The sequence below is a fragment of the Chaetura pelagica genome, unplaced genomic scaffold (assembly GCF_000747805.2).
Source record: "Chaetura pelagica isolate M959 unplaced genomic scaffold, ChaPel_1.0 scaffold493, whole genome shotgun sequence".
In the NCBI taxonomy this organism is placed as follows: Eukaryota; Metazoa; Chordata; class Aves; order Apodiformes; family Apodidae; genus Chaetura; species Chaetura pelagica.
This window is the reverse complement of record NW_009952696.1, coordinates 837,648-848,944: the sequence shown is the minus strand read 5'-3', so window position 1 is coordinate 848,944 and position 11,297 is coordinate 837,648. Positions and strand designations below refer to the sequence as shown.

Sequence of the window (11,297 nt, the reverse complement as noted above, 5' to 3'; positions counted from 1 at the left end):
CGGCCGGGGGGCTGCCCGCAGGGCTCGGCCCGAGGGGGCTGGGAGCTGGGGGGAAAGGTTGCTGCTCCTCGGCACCGTTCCCGCTGCGGGGCCTGGCTGTGCTGCTTCCGCCTGGCCCGCATCTTGAAGCTTTCTGTGTTGTGTCCGCTCAGTTGCCGTGTCCTGCTGCAGCCGTGTCTCATTTCTGAAGAACTATTCATAAATACCTTTGGTTTTAAAGAGAAGACTTTTAGGGGAATGTGTCTCTATTAAACTTCCAGAAGATCCGATGTCACACGAGCTGGCACAGGCTTTCCTGCTGTAGTAACCTGCTCAGCCAGGCACTCAGTTTGGGGAGGGAGGTTTGACAATTTTAAGCCACTCAGGTGTTTGGCTGCTCCCTCCAGCTGCATTCTGAGAAAAAAGGCTTCACGTGGAAATAAGTCGTTCAGTTGCTGTAGTGTGCCTAAAACTGGGACTGCATTCGTTTATTCGGGTCTTATCACTATTGATTTGCCCTAAACTATCTCATCTACAAAGTGGAAAATGGTAAGAGGCACTAAATGCTCTTCCATCACAGTTCTCCAGTGATTCAACCTGTCTTGAGTGTCTGGGATTTATTGCTCTGTTTTGGAAGTGGTATGTAAGGGCCAACATAGCTCCCTGTTTTTCTCCCTATGGAAAGCTCTTGGACCCTCTTCCCCAGCCACCCACTGCTATCCCCACCCATAAGAAATAGGAATTTCTTGCTGCTTTTTTTACTGAAGTGTCCTGCCAGCAGTGGGCCCTGCAAGGTGCCCATGGGTGTGTGACCACCCCAGGCCCCACTCGCCAAGGCTCCGCATCCCCATTCCAGCTGGAGAGGGCTGTGACTGCTGGATCCGACTTGGACCTCACCCTGCTCAGAGTGGGAGCTTGGACTGGATGTTTATTTGCATGTTTTATAGCCACTTCATAATTTTGGGAGAAGTTTGGAGACTTCTTTCCGCTCAGCTGATGAGAGCTTGAGCTGCAACAGGAGAACAGAAATCTAATGCTTCCGTGTGGAAAAATGGGGCAAGGTTTGGTATGTACTTCTGATGGGGAAGGTGAAACTGTGTCTGTCGGGGGGGTGCATATTTACAGGAGAACTGAGGCCAATACGGTAGAAGAAGTTACTTTTTTTGTTTGATTTCTGGTGTTGGGGTTTTGTTCTCCCTCCCTGTTCCAGCAGTTCATTTTAAAACTGTTACTAGACTGGGAAGGGTTCTCTGCCTCCCACCCCTGCAGGGCTTCCTCAACGAAGGAGGGAAGTGAGACAAACATTAAAGGGGGTTGATCTTAAAAAATCAAACCAACCAACAACAAAAACCAACAGAAAACCCCCAAAATTTTACACCTCAGATCTAAAGTAGATGTATTTTTCATGCCAGTTAAGTGTTGTAAATACGTTTGTGCAAATCCACTTTATATTTTTGGACACTTGAGTTGTCTATTTAGAGACTAGTTTTAAATTGTAAGGGCTGCAGGTTGCTGCCAGGGCAGTTGGCTGTGGACCTCTCATGGTTAACAGCAGCAGCTTTTGTTTAAATACTCAATGTCATCAGCTTTCTTTTTCCAGGTTTCTTGCATGTTATAAACAAAAAATCCCATCCTGCATTCTTGTAGAGCAATGTTTAGGATGTATGACAACTTAATGAAATAGTTTTCAAACTGTCAAGTTCATCTTGAAAGCTGCAGTGGTCTGCCTTTTTTTTTAAGCTTTATGTAATTGTGACTCCTAAACCCAAAGGTGTGAATCTGGGGGAGTGGGAGCTGTTGCCTGCTCAGGTTTGTTAGTTGGTGTTTTGTTTGTTGTTTTTTTGCTGTAGTTCTGTGGGTGCTTTTGTGCAGAGAAGGTTGCTGCCTGTCCAGCTTTGTCTGCAGCAGGGTGGGCTGAGGAAGGGCCCTCCCCCCACCCTGGCGGGGACAGGGCACAGGGGGCTATGGACCCGCCTTTGGTGGGAGCGGGCGCCTCGGTGAGGACAAGGGCACGTTGGCTGTGGGGGAACGAGTGAGAAACGGCAGGTTTTGGTTCGAAAAAGTGGAGATCTCACACTGAGTGACATGTTCCAGGTGGGGTCCCTGCAGAGCAGCGGTTCTGGGTGGCCCAAAACTGCCCCACACAGCTGGGCTCTGTGGTGCATGTGGTGAGGGGCGTTGCTGTCCCACTCATCAAGACCTTGCGTACATTTCAGCACTTCTACCCCTGCCCTGCAGCAGTAGCTGTGACAGCAATGGATGTTTTGAAAAGCTTTAAGATGTCTTAGTGGAAAATGAGTTTTATTTGTGTCTCAGTTTGGAGTTAAATCATTAAAACTTATTTGCAAAACAATTAGGTCTGCCATCTTTTGGTGTGACAGGGAAGCTCAACCAAAATGCTGCGCTGTACGTTTTTCCAGACCTTGGTGTCCCTGTGTTAAGTTTTCTCTGGAGTGAAGCTTGCGTCAAGCAGACCCAGTTGGCTTCTAGTCCGCAAAGCTGTTAAGTTTAATCTTGTTCCAGTTTAATTTTAATATCATGGATTGAAATTATATGCATGGCCATTTTTCTTTTTTGCGAAGAGTTGGATTTGGAACGAAAACAAAATGGCTCGAGGACGCAAGAGCAATAGCATCAAAGAGAGCGACTTCACTAACAGCACCCATCCTCAGGATTTAGAGAGAAGACTTTTTGTCGGCAATTTGCCCACAGACCACATGACTCGTGAAGAAATGGAAGAGATATTTTCAAAATATGGCAAGATCAGGGGTTAGTATATTCTCTTATGCCTTTTTGTGGCTGGGGATTCAGTGAGAAATACAACTTTCATGCTTGTCAAATGCTGTTTGATGATGATGACAGGAGTGACCAATGTTGTTCCTAAAAAGTGACCTTTTAATGGTAGTTTTCTTGCAACAGTGATTCCCCGACAGCTGAAACGTAACGTGTGTGCCAGCTGTGTGTGTTGTTGCAGTTGGGTGTCACAGCACCCTGTCACCTGACTTCAGAGTCTCGTGATCAAACCTTGGTCACTTCCCCAGCTGTATTTTGGTCACTGCCTTGTCAGAAGGAAGCCGATCTACACAGTATATTTCAGAGCCTTCAAGCTCTGCATTTTGTTCCTGGTGGATATTTGTCCCTGGGTGCTGGCAGGGTGGTTTCTGGGCAGAGCCCCATGCTGCCCCTTGTGGGTGACGCGCTGCCCGGGTGCGGGTTCATTCTGCCCTGCAGTTTAATGGTCTTGCCCTGCTGTTAATTTTTGCAGCCCTCAGCATGTACCATGGCTATGGGTTCGTGCAGTATGACCGTCTAGAAGATGTCCAGGCCGCTCTGGACGGTGAGAATGGGCGCCTTTATAAAGGGTATAGATTAGGTAAGGAAACCTGCGCCGTGTCTCCTGCCCCCAGCATGCGTCCTGGCAGAGGTGCCTGTGTAAGAGTGAAAGTGGGGACACCGCTGGTGTTGGTCTGAAATCCCTTGTCCTGGGGACAGGCTTGCCTCCTGGGATATCTGCTGTCAGTGCTGCCTGGTTTGTCTTGGTGTTTCCTCTTGCTGCCAAGGTCTGGCTCTGAACCTGGTTATGTGTTTCTAAAGCTGTTTGCCTGTGTGAGAAGCTGTCTAGTGTGTAAGCCCTGCAAAGTGTTCATTGAAACCTCATGGTGTGTAGTTTTACAAACATCTGTAAACCAGCACCAGGCTTCATTTGGACAGGTTCAGAGGACATGGTCACAGCACTCAGCAGCTTCCTGGAGAAGTCATCCTAACTTGGATTTTATTTTTTTTCACAAGTGAAATCAGTCTGTAAGAAGTGCTGTACACACCAGGGGCTTTAAAAAGGCTATTTTCATACAGCATGCGTCCTGGCAGAGGTGCCTGTGTAAGAGTGAAAGTGGGGACACCGCTGGTGTTGGTCTGAAATCCCTTGTCCTGGGGACAGGCTTGCCTCCTGGGATATCTGCTGTCAGTGCTGCCTGGTTTGTCTTGGTGTTTCCTCTTGCTGCCAAGGTCTGGCTCTGAACCTGGTTATGTGTTTCTAAAGCTGTTTGCCTGTGTGAGAAGCTGTCTAGTGTGTAAGCCCTGCAAAGTGTTCATTGAAACCTCATGGTGTGTAGTTTTACAAACATCTGTAAACCAGCACCAGGCTTCATTTGGACAGGTTCAGAGGACATGGTCACAGCACTCAGCAGCTTCCTGGAGAAGTCATCCTAACTTGGATTTTATTTTTTTTTCACAAGTGAAATCAGTCTGTAAGAAGTGCTGTACACACCAGGGGCTTTAAAAAGGCTATTTTCATAAAAACAAAAGTGATTCTGCTGAAGATGCTGAGAACAAACAAACAGAAATGAATGGTTAGAAATCTAAGAGTAATCTAGTAAGTAATCTAGTAATCTAGTGCAAGCAAAACCACAACTTTCAAATAAACAGTTTGGCTTAGGAAGGAGAGGAGCAATACATAATACCCTGTGGGAAGATGTGTGTACAGTAGCAGGTACAAGACTGGAGATGAAAATGGAGGCAAATAGACAAGCAGGGCAGAAATTGTTACAGCCAGCATTGTCTGAGTAGAAGCTTGAACAAACCCAACTGCAGCCGTTTCAAAAGCTAAGGTGGAACTGTCTGGAAGTGGTAAGATTCCTAATTGGAAAGGGCCACCTAGTCTTCAGTTAATGTTTCCACTGTCTAGTTTGGAAGAGACAGAAGATGTTTTAATATCAATTCCATTTCAGTAGGAAAACAGTGTAAAGCAGCAGCTGCCAAAAGCAGACCTCTCCAAAAAGTTAAATTTAATGTCTGTGAGGCTCAGGGAAGTTAAGACTTGTCTACAAGCTTTGCAAAACTAAGGAGTGTCCAGGGATCCAGCAGAACACTGTGGATGTGCCAGTAGGCAGTGTAGTGGGGTGAGCCTGGTGCTGGCACGTGGTAACAAAGGAATTCTTCCACCTGACATTGAGTGGGAAAAGAACTGATGCAAATCAAAAAAAATCTTGTCAGACTAACTTATGATACTGCAGGTTTTGTGGCTGAAAGTAGCAGCGTTGCTGTAAAAGACTTCTGTGAGATGCTTGATTTGATTAAGAAACTAGAACAGGTAAAACCAATACAGGGTTAAATGGCTTTCAGATGAATCTCTGTGGAACATAGATGGTGTTGCTTAGTGCTTTGGGTGGTGGTCTGGACAAATGGATTCCTGGCCACACAGTGCTTTCATAAGTGACTTGGAAAGAGAACAGGCAGTCAGGATTTAAAAAGAGAGTGAAGTAGAAGATCTGTGCTCAGCGAGGGGCTGTACAAAGCCCAGGCTGGGAGTAGGGAGGTTTTGGTACCTGTGTGGCTTTGTGTTCAGTTCTGGTATGCTTGCTTCAAGAATGGTAATGCTAAACTGGAGAAGCCTCCGGAAAACCTGAAGAAGGCTTAAAGAGTTGAAGAACAAGTGGTAGCAGAAGCTTTGAGATAAAGGGGTGGTGTGGTTAGTGTGTTACAGACAGACCTGGGGATCAGTGGGTTTTAATCTAGCAGGCAGAGGTCTGAGAAGTCCTTAAATGGGAAGAAATAGTTTTTTTAACAACAAAGTAATTTACATACGGAGAAACATATTGGAGCTTTGGTGGTTTCTGTGCTCTGAAGACTTTTAGATTGAAATTGGATGTTTTGCTAAAAGATAAGCTCTAGTTCAGTGCCACTGCTGCACTTCAAATAGGTGTGTGATTCATTGTCACTTTGCTCAAAAGGCTGCTCTGTGTGGTTACAGTGGTCCTGTCACCTCAAAATCTTGCAGCACAGATGACTTTTTTTTCTCTCAGAAGTTTTGTCAACATTCAAATAATTAACCTGTAAATGCTGCTGGCATTAAATAAAATGTTATTAAAACTTAATTCTGCACAAGAGAAGGATCCCTGTCAAAGATGTGTTTTGTTCTAGTAAAATATTTTTCTTCAGATTTAAATACTTCTATTTGAAGGAAATGTATGGTATTCAGTGTAAAAATCATAATAGGATTCTCCAATGGCATCTTAAAACAGAAAATAAAACTAATCTTATACTAAAGAAAGTAAATAGTGTCTTGCTTAAAGATAACACTACTTCAAGGGGAAAAAGATTTCAAATAAAAAACAGTTGCTTCAGTTATGCAGTCTGACTGTCAGCTATTATTGCTAGTAACACAATAAGGTAATAAAAGGCTTTGGGAGGGTTTGACTCCAGTGTTGCATTATAGCAATACTTCCACAAATGCACAGATATGTTTTCATGTCTTTAATGAGTGAAACTATCCAGGGAGTAAATGTCCTTTACGTGTAGTTTGTGGCAGGAGACAAGGCAGAGGCTGCCTGGGGGTCCTGTGAGCACTGCCTTGCTGTGTTCACAGGCAGCGTTCTGCTGCACTTGCCTCTCCCCCCAGAAGAGAACACACTGCTTCTTGATTGACAATGACAGCAAACAAAATAGAACTAATCCCTGAATTGTAATTTAAGTCTTGAAAGCAAAGAAGAGTAGTTTGGGAGGTTATGGAAAATGTTAAGACTGTGTCATTGGTTTAGTTGTTGATCTTGAGTTACACAGTGACAATAATGCACCCTAAGGTGCACCCTAAAGACACTCTGGCATGTTTGTTCTTTTGCACAAGCTTTGAAAGTAGTTGATATAAATAACTAATAATAAATTTTAATTGTCAGTAGATTTGCAGGAAGCAGATAGTTAGTTTTGTTCTTATCCTTAAAAGACTCTCAGAGTAACACTTCTGGAGGCACTTCTGTCCTTGCCCCCTTCAATCATCGATTCATCTCCCTTGGCTGTTGTGGAAGGCTCTGCCTCTGCACAGCAGAGCAGCAGGGGTTCCTGCCAGCTCTGGGCAGCTTCACTTTTTCTGGTGGAGGGCAAGAAGACTCTGTTTCTTCAGCTCTCTTCTTTGTATTTCACTTCATGATGTTTTTCATGGAGATGCTCAGAAGCCAACCAATTCTCAAATTTCTGATTTTTTGCATCAGTTTGCATCATGTTAACTGTGGTGTTTTGGATGCACCACGTTGACGTCAGTAAGAAGCTTGTGTTCCAGGCTCCTTGGATCCTGTGTCCTCCATGGTGGAGGCTGTACTGCTGCAGCAGTCCCTTGGGAAGCAGTTGTGTGTGCCCTTGAACCCTTGGATTGTTTCCAGCCCGGGTGGCAGCACGCTCCGCTGGACAGGACTGGCTGTGCTGGCCACCAGCTTCCTTTTTCAGAGGTTTTCAGACTCTGCTTTTTCTCCTAGAGTCCATGAGTTGCTTTCTGCTTGCTCATAGACTGCAGAAGAAAGAGGTTCTCTTATGGAAGGAAGAGTCTGGGTGTAGGCCTGAATGTAAAGGGTTAAAACCTCACCCAATCTGTCGACCCAATTTTGAAGTCAGAGAAATCCATGAAAATTGCATTACATTGTACTATCTAAACTTAATAAAAAATTGTCAAAGTGACAATGTCTCTCTGCTGAATGGGTTTTCTTGCACCCCCTGGATGTTGTTGTTAAGTTGCTTTCATTTGAATTGTGCTGATGATCTTTCTTTTTGTTCCATAGCATTGAACAGATGGGTTGATTATTCTTTACAGATATTAATAAAGCAGTGGAAAGAAGAAATATGAATAAGGCTTCATCAAGGTCCAGTCCGGCACGAAGGTAAAGTACCTGGAAGCAGTGAGTTGTACTAGGAAGGTCAGGCTTTTGGGGCATGAGCCCAGTGGCCTGGGCTAAATGTCTTTGTCTCTTCCCTGCTGCCACCTCCCCAGACAAATGGAGATGCTCAAGGGAGACAGTCGGGACGTGGCTGCCCTGCCTCCAAGAGCCCTTCTGGCGCTGACACCTCGGGAGGTGCGGGGGAAACCTCATGTCTGCTGCTGCCACTGCAGCCACGTGTTGTGTTTTGCAGCACAGGGTGTAGGAGACTTGTGAGAAAGAAAGCACTTGATATTTGCTTCTGCCTCAAGCGTCAGAGAAGCCAAGGCATGTCTGGAGAGTGCCGAAGGGCTGGGGCATTCCCAGCACCATGCTGTGGAGGACTTGGGCGTCTTTTCTCTTCTGATGTGGAAGCTTCCAGTGCAGAAACGAAACTGGAAAAGGATGAGCAAACATCTCTAATGCACTGTCACATCTGCCCAAGTGCGTGTCAGTGTCTGCACCCTCCTGCACGACCTCTCTGTGTGAAGTCACGGGCAGGTGAAGAAGACACGGATTGTCCTGTCACAGCAATGTGGCTTTGGTTTCCTTTCTGTAGCATCATTGGCGTGTGCACAGAGACATGCTGTGGTTATGGTTGGGTGTAAGGTGTGCAACTCCTCTGCCTGTGCTGGAAAAAGCTCCCTGCATGGAGGAGTGTTGCTTGTCAGACTTGAAGGTAATCAAGCTCTGTGTCTGGTGTGCTCTACTAACTTGACCTGTTAAATTACCAAAAATGAGGAAAAAGTGCAACTAGCAAGATGTGTACCACCAAAAATCCAGATAGTGAGTAGCTGCAACTCTTGACATCATCTAGGTCTTTGATAGGTGCTGCACTTACCCTGTGAGGGGCAAATGCCCTTGCAGAGCCCAGTGCATGGGCATAGCCCAAGAGCTGCTTTGGGCACACAGCTGGGGGGTCCTGTTGCAGATGTGGTGGTCCTGGGCAGTGTCGACTGTGCCCACTGCTGCCATGAACCCAGCACACCACAGAACACCACAAGGACATGAGAAGCCGATGCTGGTGCTATGTCTGTAGTTGCAGCAGCACTACAGATGCGCAGTGCTGAGGGCTTCGGGCAGCCTGTGCCGTGGCCACACTGGAGGGACATGCAGCAGGTGCTGATGCCACGGGTACTGGGACCTGTGTCATCCTGCACGTATGCAAGAGCAGGTGCCGCTGTCACGGGCCCTGAGGAGTACTGAGGTGCGAGCTGTGAATATGGGGCTGCAGACTGACGACTGCCATGGCTGCTGAAGGCTTCAGGACTTCTGGGACAGAAACTGTGGCCATCCCATGTCCCTGGCACCAGATCCCAAGCAGCACAGTGGGCACTGAGTCCTGGGCATGGCTATGGGCAACCCACAACGTGTGATGGGCTGCAGAGTGCACTGCAGGATGGGCAGTAGTGCTTGCGCTGTGGGAGCCGGAGTGTGGTGTGGGCACTGCCTTGTGGTTCCACACTGGGAAGAGCAGGACAGAAGGACCCACGCCACTGCCCTGCCAACTGCAGTTGTACACTGCTCATTCCAGATCCTTTTGTCCCTGCAGATGAGTGTAGCCTGTTCTGGACATCCCCAGTCGAGATGGAATAAATGTCCTGTTCCAAACAATTCCACTGCATCTGGCTGTTTTGCTATGTAGTCTTACAGCTACAGACAGAGCAGTTACTTGATATCTGCTGGAGCAACATCTGGCTGTTTTGCTATGTAGTCTTACAGCTACAGACAGAGCAGTTACTTGATATCTGCTGGAGCAACTCAGAAGTGTCCCCTGAGCCTCTGCCATCATCTGTTGTAGGTCTGGGGGATAGGGATGATGAGGTGTGTCCATGGGAGGTGGTTTCAATGCAGACCACAAACAGGGATTCATACATCTAAGAGGCTGAGGGAGTTTACACTTGTTTGTGTGCAAATTCAGTGTTTCTTTTACAAGAGGAGGCTCTATGTGCTCTTGGTAACAACTCAGTAGTTTGCCCCAAGATCTGCTTTGTATCTGACATACAAGCAGGGAATGCCAGTGCCCCCCTGCATCCCCTGGTGTGGCCAGTGTCCGACCACCAGCATCCCAGGCAGGCTTGACACATCCTCTTGTTACTGTCCCTTCTGCCTTTCCCTGAACTTGGGCATGTCTGACCTGTTGCTCTCACTTGCTCTCTGGGTGACTGCTCTGGGAATGCCCTGTCCTGGAAACAGACTGAGATTCTGCTTATCTCTCTAACTAGATTAGGCTGGCAGGGGACTCTGAAAGTCTGTCAAGTTTTGGAAATAAAAATATTCAAAAAGCTGTTTCTTTTCCAGTGGTTGTCAGTATCCTGGGGAAGGAACATTCCAAACACATGAAGCTCAGTAATTTGTCTGCAAGATTTTTTATGTTTGGCTTAGAGTATAGTGAAATTATGTTGTTTTTTTTACTGGAAAACAGAATATGACCTGAAAAAGAATCTCCGGTTTTGGGAAAAGATGAAGACTGGAATGTTATTCTTCCTTGCCTCAAAAGCCAGTGCAGTACAAGGTCTGAATGAGATGGATCATTCAGAGGTGACAGAAGTCTGTTGCTGCCCAGGAGGCTGTGCTGGTTTGGTTTAGTACCCTCTCAATGTGGGGCATCACAAACAGACTGGCTTTCCATGGAAACCATCCTTTCACATCTGGGACACAGTGGGAGCTATTGTTGCTTTCTGCCAGCAGCACAAACTCAACCACAACGTGGAACCTACAGTCTCTTTGGTCACAACAAGCTCCTTTTTCTAATCATAAGCCAATAACAATTGTTCCAGGTATTCTGCTGTCACTGACTGGTGAATATAATACATCCTTGAATGCTCCTGGCCTTTGCTTATTTGTGGGTATTAGGCTAGAGCACCTTGAATTTTCTCAAAGTATTTGCAGAACCATGTTTGTTGGATGATCTATGGCTGATATTGGAGGTTGGGGGCCTTGGAAAGGTGGTTTCTGAGGTTCACTCCTTCCACAGGTGCCCTACACCTTCAGTCATGCTCCATTAAGGAGCTTTCTGGATCTTACTGGGCTATGATAAATGTTAGAATTCAGAAGCTTCCCTAGGCTGCTTCAACAAATGTGCTTTTTGGGTAGTTCTTTTTGTGGTGGGATAGGAGGGAGGATTCAGCTGCTGAGAGAAGGGTCACTTTGACACCTCAGGTAAGACACCTCGGGGTGACAGCACCCATGTCCTTAGCAGTCTAACAGCATTGCCCTGGTATTTTCCCCAGGGAGCCGTACACCTACGGGGATGGCCGAGACACCAGGCGCGACCGCTCCCCTCTTCGGGGGAGCCCACGGAGAGACCCCAGAGATGGCAGGGATGGGAGAAACGGGCGAGATTCCAGAGACGCTCGAGACATTCGAGCCAGAGACATGCGTGACACCAGAGACCACAGGGACCCACGGGACCTGCGAGACCCACGGGATATCAGGGATCCAAGAGACCTGCGAGACCTTCGCGATGTTAGAGATCTTCGTGACTCACGGGAGCCGCTGTACGATCGATACAGGGATCCACGGGATACGAGAAATCAAAGAGATGTGAGGGATCCACGGGATATGAGAGACCCTCGGGACCCTTTGTACAGGTAATCTCTGTGGGGTCGCATTTGCCAACATGTTTTTCTGGCATTC

The 11,297-nt window shown here is 46.9% G+C and overlaps 1 protein-coding gene across 1 annotated transcript in view; it reads left to right on the top strand.

Annotated features, from left to right (window-relative positions):
* The first annotated feature begins 2,566 nt into the window (after positions 1-2,566).
* Positions 2,567-11,297, top strand: part of NCOA5 (nuclear receptor coactivator 5) — a 15,191-nt gene continuing 6,460 nt past the window's right edge. Inside the window, exons 1-4 of the mRNA XM_009993994.1 lie at positions 2,567-2,748; positions 3,245-3,352; positions 7,556-7,622; positions 10,892-11,251. Coding sequence (XP_009992296.1) covers positions 2,586-2,748; positions 3,245-3,352; positions 7,556-7,622; positions 10,892-11,251 — 698 coding nt within the window. The 5' untranslated portion in view covers positions 2,567-2,585. The remainder of the gene's footprint in view (positions 2,749-3,244; positions 3,353-7,555; positions 7,623-10,891; positions 11,252-11,297) is intronic.